Source organism: Saccopteryx bilineata, chromosome 6 (genome assembly GCF_036850765.1).
Source record: "Saccopteryx bilineata isolate mSacBil1 chromosome 6, mSacBil1_pri_phased_curated, whole genome shotgun sequence".
Lineage (NCBI taxonomy): Eukaryota > Metazoa > Chordata > Mammalia > Chiroptera > Emballonuridae > Saccopteryx > Saccopteryx bilineata.
Genome location: NC_089495.1, coordinates 139,971,176 through 139,991,455, shown reverse-complemented (window position 1 = coordinate 139,991,455; position 20,280 = coordinate 139,971,176). Strand labels below are relative to the sequence as shown.

General features: G+C 38.2%; 1 protein-coding gene across 1 annotated transcript in view; it reads left to right on the top strand.

The window, feature by feature from the left end:
- The window catches only part of ROCK2 (Rho associated coiled-coil containing protein kinase 2), a 117,569-nt gene that overhangs the window by 53,582 nt on the left and 43,707 nt on the right, over positions 1–20,280 (top strand). The window contains exons 4-8 of the mRNA XM_066237491.1: positions 6,662–6,799; positions 12,630–12,890; positions 13,221–13,365; positions 16,981–17,119; positions 19,517–19,608. Coding sequence (XP_066093588.1) covers positions 6,662–6,799; positions 12,630–12,890; positions 13,221–13,365; positions 16,981–17,119; positions 19,517–19,608 — 775 coding nt within the window. The remainder of the gene's footprint in view (positions 1–6,661; positions 6,800–12,629; positions 12,891–13,220; positions 13,366–16,980; positions 17,120–19,516; positions 19,609–20,280) is intronic.

The following is a 20,280-nucleotide window of genomic DNA, read 5'->3' as shown; positions in this document are numbered from 1 at the left end:
CTCAGCATTCCAGGTCAACGCTTTATCCACTGCACCACAGGTCAGGCAATCTACTTAAAAAAAAATTTAAAAGAAGTATTTATTAGTTGTAGAAAATACAAAACAAATACTAGAAAATAAAAATCACCCAGAATTCCATCAGCTGAGATGAAACTACTGTTAACTCATTTTCACCCTTATTATTTTTTTGGTCTTATTTATACTGCTCAAAAAAATTAGGGGATATTTCCCTTTTTTTTAAAATTTTTTTAAATTCATTTTAGAGAGGAGAGGAAGAGACATAGAGAGAGAGAGACAGAGAGAGGAGAGACAGAGAGAGAGAAGGGGGGAGGAGCTGGAAGCATCAACTCCCATATGTGCCTTGACCAGGCAAGCCCAGGGTTTCGAACCGGCGACCTCAGCATCTCCAGGTCGACGCTTTATCCACTGCGCCACCACAGATCAGGCAGGGGATATTTCAAAATGAACATGAAGCTATAAAATATCCCCTAATTTTTGTGAGTAGAATTAGAGGATATTTCAAAATGACTATGAAGTGATAAAATATCCTCTAATTTTTGTGAGCAGTGTGTATGTATATAGTGTCAATTATATTGTGTGTTTACATTCATCCACTGAGTAGACAGTCATTTCTCTAACAAGTAGAAACATTGCAATAAGAGCAATGTTTGTTCTTCAGGTGCTCATAGACTAGTGACATTGGGCAAACACATTTAAAGCTTCAGAAGAGAGTGAACTAAGTTCCATTTGTCGATGGTGTGGAGTTAGCTAACATTTCATTAAGTATATTCTGTGTGCTAAGTTATTGTATTCTTTATCTTATTTTATCTTTGCAACATTTCTATGAGATTCTGATGTAGGTGAAGGCACTGAACTTCAGAGATGTTAATTGGCCACATAGTCATAAATGCTAGGACTTTTGCCCTGTTTGTTGACATCTACTTCCATGCTGGTCAGCAGTACCCTGCACAATATGATGGTGAAGAGCTACTGTATCTGACTGTTTCTCCATCCATGTTGAAGAGAAGAGAAGAGAAGGAGCCAAAGAACAAAGGGGAATGTACAGAGATCCTGAGGGAGATTATAATGGAATCATTCAGAAAGGGGCATCTTCAAAAGCAGCTTTCCTACAGTAATAGTGCTTTATGGGAGCCCTCTGTAATACTAGTGCTAATGAATGCCTAAGGCGGACGTCTGGCTTGAACACAACGGTTGCCCCTTAAGTCTGTTTTGTAGATCAAGTCAAAGACAATAAGCTGGTGGTTCCTGACTCTTGTGTTTTGAGCCAGTTAGGTAGCCTATCACAATAGTTTATATTAAATTCAGGCAGCATTTACCCAAAATAGTCTTTACTTATTAAAAGTTTTATAGATCTTATATAGATAAAAATATGATTTTGTTGAATTTATTGAATTGGACAATTCAGCATTATGCCAGTCACTAGGCATCCCCACTTATGAAAGTTTGTCTTCTGTTCCTAAAAGTTTATGGAACAGGTATGTACACAACTAATAATATTAGTTTATTATAAGTACTATAGAAGCACAGAAAAAGAAATACTTTTGCATAAAGAATCACCAAAAGTAAAGTCAATAAACATTTTTCTCATGTTTAGAAAATTATGCCTGTGTTGTGTAGCTTTTTGTTTATTTTAATGAATGGCCTTCTTGGTTTGTTTTTATTTGTTGTTAATTCATTTATAAAAGATTAAACATACAAATATTTAACTACTTTCTACCAGCCGACAAACATCTTAGTTTTTGTTTATAGCTGTGCTTTACAACAGAATTCTTAAAACTCTTTTATGGTCTGAGTCAAGCATAAATAGTATTACAGTATAAATTAATTGATTGACTCAATGTTATAGGGATTACTTTTTCTAATTAAGTTAGGAAACATTCAAAATTTAATTTGTTCTTAGATTAAGTGAAGGTTTGAAGAGTGACTTAAATATAGAAGACAGATACCTTAGCAACCTTTTAAAAAAGTTTTTTTAAATTTATTGTGTTAGCATAGTAATCTACTCAATATAACACCCTCCACCCTCAACAACATGCGCCCCCATCACCCTCCCTTCCCCCTCCTCCTTCCCTATGGGACTTACTTTCCTGCTATCTGTATCTATGTGTTATGTACATATAATTTGGCTAATCCCTTCATCTTTTCTGATCCCATCCCCTCATCCCCCTTCCCTCTGACAGCTGTCCCTCTGGTCCCTGTGACCCCGCCTCTGCCTCTATTCCACTTCTCAGTTCACTGTGTTCATTAGATTCCACGTGTGAGTGAGTTCTTATGGTATTTGTCTTTCTCTGCCTGGCTTATTTCACTTAACGTAATAACCTCCAGGTCCAACCAGCAACCTCTTTTTAACAACATTGTTTAACACCATATAACAGTAGTGCTGGAATGAGCATTTGCTTTGAAATAATTTGCTAATTCAACTAAAGACTTGGTTTGTCTGCTGTGGATATAATCGGCTATTTCTAGTTTTCAGAGCAGGATCTGTCCCCTCTTCCGCACAGGTGTTTTCATGTTGCTCCCCAGTGCATTTATTTTCAGCATTGTTTAAATGTCATAACACTATATAAATCCAAGGGGATTGTTACCAGTTTCATAAGTTAATATAGAAGATGGATGTAATCTTTGACCCTCATTATAACTTACTTGGCCCTTTGCGTATAGGAGGTATTTTAAAGTATTTGTTAGCTAAGTCCAACATCTGTTGGGGTTTTCTGTTTATTGCTTTTTTCCTTATTGATGAATCACATTTTCCTTTTTGCCTGTCAAATAATTTTTAAATTTATGTACTGGTTATTGTTGATATGTGATAGAGACTCTGGATTTCATTGGTTTTCTTTGACGATGTTTATTTTCATTCTGACAAGCTGTCCTTTTCCTTGCTGACCACCCTTACCTTGTGCAGGCTTAGTTTCACACTTTGTAAGTGTAGGTGTGTGAAAAGACCACGCTGTTTCCTAAGTTCTTTTCGCTGGCAGGACCGAATCTGTCAATTCTGCTCCCTTTTGCACTTTTAGGGCATAGTATTATTTGATTATTAGACTTTGTTAGGGTGTGCTGAGGTAGGCCTTGCTTTAGAGCATGGTTCTTTTTCCTCATCTTAACTGGATGACCAGAAAGTTGGCATGGTTTCTCCACTCTTGTTTGGCTGGAAAGTTAATGTCCCTCCAGTGCTGTTTAAACTATAGTGACTCTGTTCCGTTATCAACTCTGTGGCAGCTACTCTCTGGTAACTGCCCTTAGCCAAGGACTCACATGGTACTTTTGGGGATTTCCTTCTGCATAGCTCTTTAGTTTTGTGTTTTCTGCTCAGCATAATCCACCTGCCTCATCTATCTGGAACTCTGATCTCGGCTTCCTCAACTCAGCAGGACCCTGAGCTTAGTTTAGGCGCTCGCTTGCTGATTGAGACAGTGTTTGGGCAATTATGGTGTTGACTTATGAGTTTCTTTTCTCTCAGAGATCATGGTCTTGTGCTGCCTATTTGACAAAACCTGAAAATAGTTGGTTCACATGTTTTGTCATTTTGATGGTTGTTTACAGTAGGAGGGTTAACAGGTACTAGTTACTCTAACCTAGCCAGATATGCAGATTTCTGAGTGATAACATTTGCATTTACTGTTTCATGCTAAGACTTGTCTGTCTTTTCTGTCAGGAATTTGTTCAAGCCCATTCAACAGATAACATTTTTTATGTGGATTGGGGGGGGCTCTTTACTAAAGAGGTACAGCATTGTATGATTTTCTGATATTTTATTGCATTTTATAAAGTAGCTGATCTGTAAGGTATGATGGTTCTTCCATATATTTTCTGGGAGGACATGAGCATTCCTTTGGTTGGCCTTATTTTAATCAATATAATGAAAGTATTGATTCTGTATGTGGACAGTACCTGATGGAAGGCTGCTAGAAATATTGCCCGTTGATTTTTTTTCTTATAACTAGAAATTTATAGTTTGGCCAGTTATAGAATATAATAGTCATGAAAAAGCTTTACCTTTGTTGATTTATGTTCTAATCTGGGAGACAGGCAAAACAAGGAAACAACATAAAAAATTATAGGTGTGGTATCTGCTAGGAAGAAAACAAATAGAGTTCTAGGATCTAGAACAATGAATTACTACTTTCAATAGGGTGGTCATTCATTTGAGGAGTTTATATTTCAGCTGATTGAAGAAGGAGCCCGTCTTTGTGGGAGAGGTGAAGTCAGGGGACTGTGATAGATTTTCTAGTACCTTCCAGGTACCAGTAAAGATCCTCAGGAAAGGTATCTTAGAGGATATGAAAGAAGGTAAGTTGTGCCTGAAGTATGAACAAGGGGAAGAAGATCACAAGATTCACACTGGGAAGAAGAGAGTAAGCTAGATCATTTAGGTCTCTCCAATCTGTCATCATGAGCTCAGTTACCTCTTATTTCTTTCCTTCAACCATCATTAGTGTGACCACATAATTTGTTGTACAAAAATTGGTGTACTTCTGAGTGCAGAGGAGCACTAAGTGTCTGGAATACTGGTTCAACAGCTATAATTTGGCCCCGTTCTGGGGAAGGCACCCTAATTTTGGGTGTACATATATGGAAGTAGCATAGGCATGGATTCTGGATGCACAGAACCCTTAAATCTTGATTCTATTTACTATCCGTATAGTATTCAAGCAAGTTATTTAATTTCTCTGTGCCTCAAATTTCTGATTTGTAACAAGGGGAAATAATGCCATATTGGGATTGTTGTGAATACTGAATAAGATAGTACATGTATTACAACACACTATGCCTAGCACATGGTAAGCATCACTCAGGAAATTCATTCTTTCAACAAATACTTATTGAAAGGTTATTATGTGCCAGGTAATATCTTATACTTGTATATCTATTAGGATCTGTTTAACACTGGTGATGAAGCATTGAACAAGACAGAAGTCCTTGCCTTCATTGAGTTTAAATTCTAGTGCTGAGAGATAATAAGTAGAACATAGGATATAAGATAGTAATCAGTGCAGTGGAGCAAAGCGAGGAGGAGACTGGAATAGGGCCGTGTGAGCAGCGGAGCAGCGGAGGGCAGGGTAAGCAGGGTGAGGGCAGGGAGTTTCAGGAGCTCAATCGGAGTCGACCTCACTTAGACGGTGACATTGGAGCAGAGATTTGAAGGAAGTGAGGGGCTGGGTCCTGCTGCAAAATGACTCCAGGCAGAGAGAACAGTCCATGTAGATGTGAGATTAGAAGCTGTTGGGGGTATTTAAACAGGAGGGTGACAGGAAATGGAATATATGTATATTATTCTAGAGCAGGGGTCGGGAACCTATGGCTCGTGAGCCAGATGTGGCTCTTTTGATGGCTTCATCTGTCTCGCAGAAAAATCTTTAATGAAAAAAATGTTAAAAATATAAAACATTCTCATGTATTACAATCCATTCATTTCCTACCGCTCATGTTCATGGTTGCGGGTGGCTGGAGCCAATCACAGCTGTCCTCCAGGTCGTTGTATGGCTGTCACGGAATTACATTTTAAAATATATGGCATTCATGGCTCTCTCAGCCAAAATGGTTCCTGACCCCTGTTCTAGAGAGATGGCCAGACTGTTGGTGGGTGAGAGGAACCGCAAGAGAACCGGGTAACCTTACTGCAGGAAGTGGAAAGAAAGACGTCAGGTGGGGGGATAGTAGTGTGGTGATTAGAAGTGGTCAGATTCGGAAGCTGTCTGAGGGTCAGACTGCAGTGGTTTGCTGATGTGTCTGGTGAGCTGTAGGAGAGGAGAGGAGAGGAGAGGAGAGGGAGAGGAGAGGGAGAGGAGAGGGAGAGGAGAGGGAGAGGAGAGGGGGAGGGAGAGGGGGAGGGAGAGGGGGAGGGGGAGAGGGCTAGAGTCCCCTGGGAGGAGGAAGAGGCTGTTTGCTGAAACGGAGAAGGCTGCAGGGAGGGGTAAATTCATGGTGCAGGTTTGGAGCTTGGTTTTGGACGTCCTAATAGGTACACAGGTACACAGGTATAAATGTTAGCTGTTATTATTAATTATCCAGTAAATGGTAATTATTGTAATAATTCATTAAATATTATTGGCTCTGTCAGTTTGCTGTTATCTTCTTGAATGAGAATGAAGGTCAAGATACTGTCCTTGCCCTTTCAGAATTTAGTCTAATGAAGAAGATAAGAATTATTCAAATAACCATATTGTTGATAGTTTTTACCTTAAAAAAAACAACTCTTAAATGAGATGTCTAGAGGAAACAAGGGTAACAAAATTACAAATGTTCATTGATATCTACTTTTTTTAGGTTCTTATGTTCAGATAGTGAGGGATACATGTACATATCTTTTTAAGTTTCTCATTTAACAATATTAAATTCTTTAACTCAGTTAGCTTAATTGACATGAAGGAATGAAACTTCCGGAGTTCAGCTTTGTTGAGATGAAGCAAGGGTTATTTGTTGAACCTCGCATTTAAAGGTATGGTATGTTTCATGAAGTATTTAGGCTGTTGAAAATTTTCTCCTCTGTTTCATTAAAAGTGTTATGCTTTTGATTACTTAGCTAAGGATCATTTTGTTTTGTAACTAAAGTCTTTTAATAGTAGCATTAGCATTGCAGTATGCTCTGTTGTTCACCTTTCATAAAATAAAAATTAATAATTTTTGTTTTAAAAATCAACAGGTTCGTCATAAAGCATCACAGAAGGTTTATGCTATGAAGCTTCTTAGTAAGTTTGAAATGATAAAAAGATCAGATTCTGCTTTTTTCTGGGAAGAAAGAGATATTATGGCCTTTGCCAACAGCCCCTGGGTGGTTCAGGTAAACATACTAACTTTTATAAGTTTATTTCCCTCTCTTATAAGTGCTTTTCATTCATAATCATTGACTTTGTGTGCTAAATATCCTGTATCTCCTTTAAGTAGTGATAGTTTGTTTGTTTGTTTATTTATTTATAGTGAGAGGAGGGGAGGCAGAGACAGACTCCCGCATGCGCCCGACCGGGTTCCACCCGGCAAGCCCACTAAGGGGCGATGCTCTGCCATCTGGGGCCGCTGCTCTGTTGTAACCGGAGCCATTTTTTAGCACCTGAGGTGAGGACATGGAACCATTCTCAGTGCCCCAGGCCTCGCTCAAGCTAATCCAGCCATGGCTGTGGGAGGGGGAGAGACAGAAAGAGAAGAGGTAGGGGTGGAGAAGCAGATGGTCGCTTCTCTGGTGTGCCCTAACTGGTAATCGAACCCGGGACTTCCAGAGGCTGGGCTGATGCTCTACTACGGTGCAGTTGTTTTTAATAATACAGCTAGTGCTCGACTTAGAACCACGATTGGTTCCGACAGACTGGTTGTAACATGATTTGGTTGTAAGTTGAGTAGGCTATATCTACAGTACTGTGAAATGATGTTATAAAAATCTTTAAGTCATATTTTATCATAATTTTCTTTCATTATTGTTATATATCATAATTTTCTTTGTTCATTTTATGCCATTTGTATCATCTCTACACCATTTTGTTTCTTATTTTTACATTCGTCAGGTTTAAGTAAAACACTGCATTACCAGTACAACTGGTTTAATATTTGCAAAGACAATTTCCTCTTGGTAGACATCTTGGGAGGGGTTTGATGAAAAATATCCAAGACACAAAACACAAATTGCTGTACTGAGTCTGGGATAACAGTTGAAATGGTGCATGCGGAGATGGTAGTGCTCCTGGAAGCTGGTCCGCACTGTCGTACGCCCGGCTGGGCAACGCTTGCACTGCCAGACACGGAGCAGTCGTGGCTAGCGATTGTGGCTGTAAAGTTGAATGGTCGTAGGTTGCATAGGTCGTAAGTCGATCAATATTTGTACCTGATTTGATACACTTGTTTAACATTTTAAATAATATGTCATGTAGACATGACGTGTAATACTTATATTTGTGTCTGGAAGCTAGCATTATTTGCAACATTTTCTTTTTTAATTCCTTCATAAAGAATTGGGTGGTTTGGTTAAAAGTATACTATTATTTCCTGCCTATTCTTTCTTGTGATTTATGTAATAACAATAATCAGCTTATCGCGCCAAAAAAAACCCCAACAACTTTATGCAATAGAGATTTTGAAAAGTCTTTATATATTGTATTACCTATAATGTAAGACAGTCTTGGGGTTCCTGACTCAGCCGCCTATTTGACTCTTAGGTATGGAATTTTGGTCCTATTTTACCTTCTTTTCAATTATATACATCACTAGCTTTGTTTTGCTAAAGGTTTTTTATACTAATACCTAATTTTACAAACATTTTTGACAAGTGTCATGGGTAAGATTGGCTATATACCAACATATGTTCAGAATGCTTTAATGATCTGGGAGTTTGATACCTTGCTTGTGGAAGGCATATTGGAGGTAAAAAAAAAAAAAAAGCCACATTGATGATATAATTTAAAAGCTTTTTACTGTTGCTTTTTTTGTGATGTTGAGCTTCAACCCTCCTCATCCTTACTTTATTTTTTTATGGTAACTGATGAATAGAAGTTCTGGTAATGTGCAGGTAAAACTAAAATTTTTGTAGCAAATCATATAATGTGGTAATTTACATGAATAAGGAATGACTATAATAAATCAACTCATTTCACTTTTAGTTTTAAATTGCCTTCATAGTGGCAGAGTCATTGCTATTTCTAATTGATCATTTTGTGAATTGGTGTCTTTGATGTTTAATTCTGCTAAGTGGACCTTTATAAGTGTTAAGGGTGCTCATGGCTATTGGGATGTCAGTGCTCCCAGGCATTCTCAGTGGATAGAGTCTACGCGTGCATGTGTGCGCATACACACACACACACACACACACACACACACACACACACACACAGCTGTATTTTTTTTTGTCCACTATAGATATTGAAAACCATAAGTTTACACTGATATTTCTCAGTCTAACTTTGTAGGGTTTATTTTAGTTTTATTTCTGTCTACATTTGTGGCTTTTTTCTCCAATTGTGGGACATGAGGCTTCCATGATCTCTGTCTCTACCTTTGCCGCCCTGTTGTATTGCAGGCCAGACTTCCCCACTGCCTGGATGTGCTGATCACTCGGCTTGGGCCTTAGTACCCGGGGCAGCCATGCTCCTCCCACTGGAAAGCTCTGCTTACCCCGTATGTGGCTTGCCTCTTGACCCCTTTAATAGCATGGATGAATAGAAATTTGTAACTTTTATGTAGTACAATTTAATCAGACTTTTATGATTAATGCCTTTTGGTACATTTAAGAATTTTCTTACTTCCCTGAGCATATTCTACTTTAAACTTGCAGATAATGTTATCTTTTTTACTTTGTATTTTTTGCCTATGATGAAACCAGAATTGATTTTTAAAAATAGGGTTTTACTTAAGGATTATGGTTTATTTGTTTCCATGTGGATATATAGTTGTTCCAACATCATATATTGAAAAAATGTCTATCTCCCCTGAGGTCTGTCTTGCTCCTGTTTTTGTGATACAATTGTCCATGTATGCATGGGTCAGTTTTGGGCTTTTCTATTCCATTTAGTTGTTTTATTGTCTGTGGTTGCCACTAAGTACCAGTGTTTTAATTCGTTCTGTTTAACTTGCTTGATATTGATTATGCTTCTTAGATCTATAGGTTTATAGATTTCAACAAATTTGAAAAAATTTTGGCCATTATTTCTTCAAGTATTTTTTTCTGCCTTAGTCCCTATCCCATAATTCTCAGCTTCTTTCTCAGACCTTAGTTACGCCTATATAATCTGCTTGATGTCTTGTGGGTAACTGATAGACTGTTCTTTTTTAAAAATTTTTCCTAGTCTTTATGTTGTAGTTCTGGTGTGCCTTATTTTGTATAGTTTTTTTGCTCTGTCTTTTCTTCTCCAGTGTCCAGTCAAACTTGAATCCCATCTCATCTGGCTTCTTTAATTCAGTAAAATTGTTTTGAGATTTATCTATGATGTGATATCTCAATAGCTCATTCCTTTTTAATACTGAGTAGTATTCTATTACATGACTGTATGACAGTGTGTTTATCTGTCCATCTGTTCATGGGCCTTTGTTTTCCCATTTTTTTGTCTCTTGTGAATAAATTCATTATTAAGTTATTTGCAGATTGGTTTGTATAATTCAGTGATTGTCAAGAAATTTATAGTTGTGCACCCATCACTACTAAAGTCTGATTTTTAGAACATGTTACCATCCCCAAATAATAACTTGTACCCATGATAGTCATTTTCCTTTTTCCTCCCCGCCCCAGGCAACCACTAATATGCCTACTGTCTCTATAGATGAGCCTTTTCTGGACATTCCAGGTAAATGGAACCAGACAGTAGTTGTCTTTTAGACATGGTCTCTTTCCCTGAGTATGCTGTTTTGAAGTTTATACATATTGTAGCATGTATCGTACTTCATTTCTTTTTAGTGCTGAATAATATTCCATTATATAGTGTAGTATAATAAAGAATATATTCTCTTTGTCCCCAGTTCCTAGCACAGAACTTTTAAAAGTGCTTAATGGTAGGAGTGTCATTGTTATGCTAATGACACAACTCCTGGTGGCCTTGTGGTAGCTTTGAGATGATCACCAGAAAGAACAAGCAGCCTGAACTCCAGGGAGAAGAGAGTTGAGGATTGAGTTTAATCACATGGCCCATGATTTATTTAATGATGCTTGCCTGTGTAATGAGACTGATGAAAATTCTGGACATTGACACTCAGTGGCGCTGTCTGAAGGGTTAACACATGACGCACTGTGTGGTGCACTGTGGTTCCACGGGGCACAGTAGCTCTGTGCTCCCTCCCAGACCTCACCCTGTACGTATCCTGTTTCATAATAAAATTGTGATCATAAGTATAGTATTTTGCTGAGTTCTAGGAGTCATTCTGGTGAGTTATCAAACCTCAGGGTGTCATGAAACTCCTGAATTTGTGGTCAGTCAGAACTACAGGTATACTGGGCACTCTGATGTCCAGAGTGAGGGCAGTCTGGCGGAGGCCTGAGCTCTTCCCTTGTAGGATCTGACGCTGACTCTAGATGTTTAGCATCAGAAGTGTATTACAGTGTACTGGGTGGGGGGAGACACAGTTTATGTGTAATACTCTGTTTGTCCATCTACTGGTTGATGGACATTTGAACTGTTTCTACTTTGGGGCTGTTATAAAAAGTGAACATTTGCGCCTAACCAGACAGTGGTGCAGTGGATAGAGCATCAGACTGGGATGAGGAAGAACCCAGGTTCGAGACCCTGAGGTTGCCAGCTCGAGTGCGGGCTCATCTGGTTTGAGCAAAAGCTCACCAGGTTGGACCCAAGGTCGCTGGCTCGAGTAAGGGGTTACTCGGTCTGCTGAAGGCCCACGGTCAAGGCACATATGAGAAAGCAATCAATGAACTAAGGTGTCGCAATGAAAAACTGATGATTGATGCGTCTCATCTCTCTCCATTCCTGTCTGTCTGTCCCTATCTATCCCTCTCTCCGACTCTCTCTCTGTCTCTGTAAAAAAAAAAAAAGAAAAAGAACATTTGCATTAAAAAAAAACAAAGATAATATCAATTACCCATGGGACAACACTAAACAGATTATGTACATATAAATCCAGTCTGAGAAAGGGATTGGAGGTTTGTGGGACAGAAGCTGGGACAGAAAAAAATACTTGAAGAAATAATGACCAAAATTTTCCCTAGTTTGAAGAAATCGGTAAACCATAGATCTAAGAAGGTCAATCAATATTAAGCAAGTTAAACAGAACTAATTAAAATATGGCGGTACTTGCTGGCAAGAATAGACAAATAAAACAACCAAATGGAATAGAAAACCCATACAGACCCATGCATATTGGACAATTGTGTTGTTTCTTGAATTACTCTGTATGTCATGGTATAGGTCTTTCTCAAATGTTGATTTCTTGGTTTTCTCTTTTGCTCTTAGTTTGTGGAAACCTTTTCTGCTTGCTTGCTTCTGGGCGGGGTGGGGCATGTTTGAGGGTGGAATGCAGATAGCTTTCCTTCAGAATTTGTGATTTCTCTGTCCTGGGGGTCGGTAGCAACCTAGCTTGGTGTCTTATTTCTCTGGTCTCATTTCCACTATTTTAATGTGTATGCACTTATCACTGCTATTGGCTGCTACAGTGAGCAGGGGGCTGGGAAGGGAGAGATGAGGACCTGTCCCAGCGAGGCTGCGCTGCTCACTTCCGGTGGGCTGCGGCTTACCCTCTTCCCGTAGCCGCTGCGTCTGGTGTCCTCCACGTTTCCCAGGCCGCTCCTGGCTCCTCAGTTCTCTTTTTTGTGCATTATGTGCAGTAATTTATTTTTTGGTTAAGAATTTTTCTGTCATTCTTTCACTTTTATGTCCCTCATTCTTATTTTCTCTCTTTTAAAATATTTCTATCTAAATTTCTGTATTCTCCATGAGGGAAAATTATTTACTTATATATATTTCGTTAGTAAATATGAAGGAGATACCCATATTAAAGTTTTCTCTGATAACTGGTTTTCCTTTAAATATGTCCAAATCTAAAATCAAAGATTTCATAAAGTTTAACTTGATTTTGGATATAAAATAATTCATTTTTTTCAACAATAATAGATTTTGGTTTTAGTTCTGTTTACGGTTTTGGTTTTCTTTCTTTCTTAAAATTTTTTTTTCCCTTCCCCCCCCCCCTAGCTTTTTTGTGCCTTTCAAGATGATAAGTATCTGTACATGGTAATGGAGTACATGCCTGGTGGAGACCTGGTAAACCTCATGAGTAACTATGACGTGCCTGAGAAATGGGCCAAGTTTTATACGGCTGAGGTTGTCCTGGCTCTGGATGCCATACACTCAATGGGGCTCATTCACAGAGACGTAAAGCCCGACAACATGCTTTTGGATAAACATGGACATCTAAAATTAGCAGACTTTGGCACGTGTATGAAGATGGATGAAGTAAGTAAGAAGCAAGTCAAAAAATACTGGGGTTTTTTTTTTTTTGAGAAACAAAAATAAAAGAAACACTTCAAATCTAGACTTTATAGTTTTAAACAAAGATAGATTTAGTTTTGCTAACTGTGTACAACTCAACAATGCAATAAAATATCCAAATTTTTATGTATTTCATAATGCATTTTTCCTTTCTCCTCCCAAAACCATGTCAGCAGTGACGTTCTGTTGGTAGCAATTTCTATCACTTACATGTAGCAATACATGAAGTAGTTGCATTTATGTGTGTGTGTTTTTAGATACATCTCTTTTTCTTTATCTCTGCTATCTACCCAGACAGGCATGGTACATTGTGATACAGCAGTTGGAACACCTGATTATATATCACCTGAGGTTCTGAAATCACAAGGGGGTGATGGTTACTACGGGCGAGAATGTGATTGGTGGTCTGTGGGTGTTTTCCTTTTTGAGATGCTGGTGGGTAAGTAAATATTTAACATTCTCTTTTCAAAACTCATCTCATGGCACTTTAGGTCTAGTTTAAGAATTTAGTAATACAAGGAAATTAATTGCATGTGTCCTTGGGAAGAAGTAGAATCTCAGAAGACTTTGAATTAGTGTATTTGATATGACAGATGAATTGGAAAATTGAAACCAAATCTCATACTGGCAAATTGAGTAGAACATGAAAGGAATTGAAAGTGGGCTGCTAGGAAAATTCTTCCAGGGGACCTTTTTCTACTAAGAAGAGACTACGACAAGCAGCCAGGGGACCTTTTTGTACTAAGAAGATACTAAACGAGCAGCCAGTGGACACCTACAGGGGCCTCTGTGCTAAGATGTTTTTGATTAGCTTGTGTATGTAATTGTTAGTGACTTTTGTTAACTATATTTCTTATATTTATTACTTGTTTACATATCTGGTTTGAAATTCCAGTAAAATAAATCGTAAAAATACTTATTGACCATTTGACTATCAAGATAAATATATATATATATTTTATAGTATTTCAGTCTCAGAAAACTCAAAGTCAAATTTTTAGTAATTTCTCTTACTTTGACCAGATCAAAATTTGAAAGGCTCAAATGTTTTAACACTTTTTTTTACATCATAGATTTCATTCTTAAGATTTCCCATTCTTAAGTTCCAGGGACACACGATTATTTCTGGCTGCAGAAGCCAGTGACTGAAATCATCTGGCTTGGGGAAGAGGGGAGGTGTAGCCAAATCCACTTTCTGGGCAAGTGTGATAAGGCCAATAATATTACATGAAATGACTTTAGAGTTGAGAATATATTCTTAGAAAATGGGGAAATTTATTTTTATTATTATTATTTTTTTTAACTTTCTGAAGTTAGAAGTGGGGAGGCAGTCAGACAGACTCCTGCAAACGCCCGGCCAGGATCCACCTGGCATGCCACCAGGGGGCGATGCTCTACCCATCTGGGGTGTTGCTCTTTTGCAACCAGAGCCATTCTAGCCCCTGAGGCAGAGGCCATGGAGCCATCCCCAGCGCTTGGGCCAACTTTGCTCTAATGGAGCCTTGGTTGCGGGAGGGGAAGAGAGAGAGAGAGAGAGAGAAAGAAGAGAAGGAAGGGTGGAGAAGCAGATAGGTGCTTCTTCTGTGTGCCCTGGCTGGGAATCGAACCCAGGACTTCCACACACTGGGCCGACACTCTGCCGCTGAGCCAGTCAGCCAGGGCCAGAAAATGGGGAATTTATTTTGTAGAAAATGATCCTAAAATGGTAGTAGAAGATCTATAAAATCTGTACAATAATTGAGTATAGTTACTCCTTTAAAAAGAAATCAGAACATTCTAGTAAATCCCAATTTAAGTAATAATTAGACAGGGACTTTTTTTGTGACATAAATTGCCTTCTCCTGATGACCATGCTGTGTATGGAACATTGATCTTGCTATGCTTAGTATCTTGTCATAGTATGACCTACTTTATTTTAGACCTTTGTCTTTGTAGTGGGTTACTTTGTATTCACCATATGTTTCTAGGTAGCTGTCCAGACTCCCCACCAGTGGCTCAGTCTGTTGATGCATTAGGTGTATCTTGTAATCTTTTGAAAGTATAATGTAGTTTATTACTGTATTTGCCTAGACTCTCCCATGGATTTAGAAAATAATATACTTCATAGGAAGTCACATGCCTCATTTGAAAAGATCATTTAAATTGGTGCTGTCGTTTTCAACTCTGATAGCTGAATTTAATGAGTTTGAATGACACTGATTTGCAGTATTCTAAGCTTATCTGGTGCTTGCTCAAGTTGGCTGGCACTGGAGTTCATGTACAGGATTCAGTTGCAATTGAAAATGGCACTACCTGGCCTGTTGGCTCAGCGGTAGAGCGTTGGCCTGGCGTGCGGGGGACCCGGGTTCGATTCCTGGCCAGGGCACATAGGAGAAGCGCCCATTTGCTTCTCCACCCCCTCCTCCTTCCTCTCTGTCTCTCTCTTCCCCTCCCGCAGCCAAGGCTCCATTGGAGCAAAGATGGCCCGGGCGCTGGGGATGGCTCCTTGGCGTCTGCCCCAGGCACTAGAGTGGCTCTGGTCGCGGCAGAGTGACACCCCCGAGGGGCAGAGCATCGCCCCCTGGTGGGCAGAGCGTCGCCCCTGATGGGCGTGCCAGGTGGAGCGCGGTCGGGCGCATGCGGGAGTCTGTCTGACTGTCTCTCCCCGTTTCCAGCTTCAGAAAAATACCAAAAAAAAAAGAAAAAAAAAAAAAGAGAATGGCACTAGAAGAATCTTGAATTAAAAGCTTCCCCCTGACCCTGACCGGTTGGTTCAGTGGTAGAGCGTCGGCCTGGCGTGCAGGAGTCCCGGTTTCGATTCCCAGCCAGGGCACACAGGAGAAGCACCCATCTGCTTCTCCACCCCTCCTCTTCTCCTTCCTCTCTCTCTTCCCCTCCCGCAGCCAAGGCTCCATTGGAGCAAAGTTGGCCGGGGCACTGAGGATGGCTCTGTGGCCTCTGCCTCAGGCGCTAGAATGGCCCAGATTGCGGCAGAGCAACGCCCAAGATGGGCGGAGCATTGCCCCCTGGTGGGCATGCTGGGTGGATCCCGGTCAGGCTCCTGCGGGAGTCTGACTGCCTCCCCGTTTCCAACTTAGGAAAAATAAAAACTAAAAAAAAAACTAAAAAAAAAAAGCTTCCCCCTAACCCCCTCAATCCACTTTGAAAATAAGTAAAAACTGCTTACCCGAATACCCCTTTGAAGTTTTGGATTGGCTGATTGGGAAAGTCTGTTTTGTACAATACTAAGGTGGTTTGTAGGTAAGCATATCAGCAGGGCCCTTAGCCCTTGTGGTTTTAGATTATTTCTGGCCAAAAGGATGCCTTCAGCTTTTTCTGTCTCTGCCCTTTTTCTGTGCCTTCTTACCAGTCACTCGTTAGTAGGAAATGGCACTGGGAGACCGTTCCTGCTATTTCTAACTCTAGATATGTGTCATCTTAGGCGAATCACATGTCATCTCTCTGGGCCCAGCTTCCTTGTGTATAAAATAATAGGGCTTGTCTGACTCGTAGAGCTGCATGTCCATTCTCTCATGGTGAAAATGGTTGATGTCTGTGCATCCACTATGGTAGGCACTGGCCGCATCAAGCGCTAGGAAGGTGCTGGTGGACTAAGGAACTGAATTTTTCTTTTTGTTTAATTGTCTTTAAATTGCCACACGTGACTAGTGACTAGTGGCTATTGTATAACAAAGCTCTAGAGAGTAATTTCAAAAGGCTGAGCCGTGATCCAATGAAAGCACTTGAGGACTCTGACTGATCAGACCTCACTTAAAAGCTTTTTCTTTAATTATTCAGTAAACTGTTTATTTTCCCATGAAAAAACCCCCCACAAAATTCTAGAATGAGCATTGATTTTATTTCGCTCATCAGTGTTGATGGTTCATTGGTATGGTTAAAGTTTATATATATTCTTGGTGTGTGCCTGTTTGTTTAGATCTCAGACTTCTGGCCCATAACCATTCGTTCTTTCATGCATGTGACAAATTAAAAGTTAACATACTTAAATATTAGATAAAAAGTATTTAATTTGCATTCTCTGTTACACTCAATGTCTTCTTTCTTGGAATTTTAGGGGATACTCCATTTTATGCAGATTCACTTGTAGGAACATACAGCAAAATTATGGATCATAAGAATTCACTGTGTTTCCCTGATGATGCAGAAATTTCTAAACATGCGAAGAATCTCATCTGTGCCTTCCTAACAGATAGGTAATATGCACCGAATGTCTTTGTAGAGATGATACCTTTAACTTTCAAACTTGTAGAAAAGAAAGCATACCTGACTTATTTACATATGAAATCAGTCTCTCTCCTTATCTAAATTGCATTTAATTCTGGGTTAGCCTTTTTTCACTGCTAAGCCTGGTGTTAGGTTACCCTTGTCATTTAGTGTGTGCAGCCCAATTGTAATTTAACTCTAACCTCAACCCTCCTGTCTAAAAAAAATAAATAAATAGAACTTTGTAAAATAATGCATTTGTGAGAAATAAAACTTTTGTAGTTTTCACATTTTCTCCTCTTAAGGTGACTTAAGCCAAGTTCCCCTTGTTTGTACGACTTTTGAGAGAAGAGCATTTTGTGCAGCTAAATACTCAGGTTATAATCTTACAAACTATGTTTGACTTGGGAGCACCTCCTTTCCAACCTGTTTTTATTTGCATTTGAATATGAGCAAGTCTGTCCTGGAAATTCTGTATTTCTTTAAAACAAAATGGATGAACAATGGCTGTGAAAACCTGCCTTAAAAAGAGAAGCGAGAAAGCTATTCAGTTTCTTCCTCGGCCTCTCTATTCTGTTCCTTTCTGGTTTCCCATTTATACTCTTGACAGGAACCAGCCTGTCAATGGACCAGCACCTACAGAGGACGCCTGCTTCCTCATCCGAACTTTACCTACTAGCTTTGTGATCTCAGGGAAATTATTTTACTTTTCTTAGAAATAATTTTATGCGTTCATAAGATGATGGGATCAGAATAGATTAATCTAAGTAAGGGCATTTGTGGCTCTGCAGTGCTCTGATCCTTGAGCACATCTTATGTTTGTCAGCAGAGCTGTTGTTACAAGGTAGTACAGTGGTGACTGTCCTTACGCAATCATCTTTGCATACTTTTTTGTAGGATAAAATCTTAAAGATGGAATTCTGTGATATTGCAAAACTGACCTAGAGAAGTCACAGCAGGGAATATTTTTATTAATAGTTGTTTTCCACATTCTCATCAAACTGAATATGATGAATTTTTTTCCATCTAAAGCAAGAAAAGTCATTTTCATTGTTCCTCATTAAAGAGGTTAATCATTTTCATATGTTTATCAATCATTTGTAGAGTAAAACTTTAAGATTTGTTAATTATATGATTGACATACAGTCCGTGCTGATAAACTCAAAACAAATCTTGTATGTTTTGATTTGATGAATTGATCATAATTTGTACTGAATGATAAAATATAAAATAGAATATAGCATATGTTATTGAGAGGAGTACCACACATGAAAGATTGCCTTAGCAGTTTCTCGGGAGGGAGGCTGCAGTAAAGAATGATTGCAGGTGGAGAAAAGATATTTTGAAAGGAATTTAATGCCATCAGTTTGGCTAGGAACACTTCCCTCTAAAGCAGGGGTAGTCAACCTTTTTATACCTACTGCCCACTTTTATATCTCTGTTAGTAGTAAAATTTTCTAACCACCCACTGGTTCCACAGTCATGGTGATTTATAAAGTAGGGATACTTTATAAAATTTATAAAGCAGAGTTACAGCAAGTTAAAGCATATAATATAACTACTTACCAAGTACTTCATGTCAGATTTTCACTAAGTTTGGCACAATAAATCTTTATAAAACAACTTACTATAGTTAAATCTGTCTTTTTATTTATACTTTGGTTGCTCTGCTACTGCCCACCATGAAAGCTGGAACGCCCACTAGTGGGCGGTAGGAACCAGGTTGACTACCATTGCTTTAAAGTATATAGGATTTCCTCTTTATATTAAACATAGCTCCAGGGTATATAAAAAATGCTTTTCATTTCTACAGTCTTTCCTCCCCCCCATTTTTCATAGTCTTAGTTAAGGACTCAAAGGGTAAAGAATGAAATAATTAATACGTTTTTGTGTTCAGATGATTTTAATGTAAATGTAGAGATATTTTATCAGAGTAAATATGGTTACCTTCAAATACAATATGCAATTTCTTTTTAAGAAGGGGAGAGATTTTTATTAGAGGTGCTTTGATAACTTTTCTGGGCCGGAAGTTAGAGCTTCATCTATTTTACATCCTCAAGTTGGTCATGAAGTTTGGGCACATGCGGGTGAATATTTTTTATTTGAAAATCTCATGTGTACTTTTGTTTGACATAAACTACAAATTGAAATGTATTTCATTTTCTACAGTGTTTACTGTACATTGCAGCTTTTTTAATCTATCTGTAGAAATTATAGTCTATAAGATTGAGATTGCTTTTTTTTCTTTTTGAGAAACATGCTGAAGCTTTAAAAAAAGGTTTTGCAAACTCATTTGTGATCCTTGTGTTGATCCTTGTCAAGATTAGAGTTAATATTTTTTTCTTTTCATAGCCTTTTTATAAATAATCTTTAACTGCATTGCTTAGGGAGGTACGCCTTGGGAGAAATGGGGTAGAAGAAATCAAACAACATCCTTTCTTTAAGAATGATCAATGGAATTGGGATAACATAAGAGAGAGTAAGTCAATAAATTTAAATATTTCCATTCCATCACATTTTAAAGTGGTCCTTTGAATTAACAAACATGTTTTATACAATTAATGCTAACTGATTTTTAAATTGAGAGGTTTCAGTTCAAATTTGTTCAATGGCAATATTTATAACTAAATAAATATTACTTCAATATTGAGCAAACTAAGCATACAATAAATATGTATTTATTAGCAATATTTCCCAATACTTTTATAGTAAACATTGGTTTCTTAATTTGTCTAGTTAAATTTTGTAGATCTCAATAATTTGTGAATAGGAAAATATAAACTTTTAATATGAATGTGTTTGAATTAATAAATTAGTTACTTATGGTGACCATACTCTGATAAATACTAGGGTAAGCATAATAATTCATTGTAACTTTACATACATTTGACAATAATTTATTTTAAGAGTAAGAAATATTTCTATTTAAAGAATGTGTGTGCAAGTTAGTGCTGCTAGTAATTTTAATACCTAGAGTAATATACTACTTTTCTTGTTTGAGATCTCTGTATTTAAAACTGACCTAATATAATAAAATATTTATAAAATTTTAATGTTTTGAAATGATAAAATGGAAAATGTGTTACTAAAATTTTCTATGTAGATCATAAAATAGATTATTAATTATATGTTATTAATATATAGTGCATTA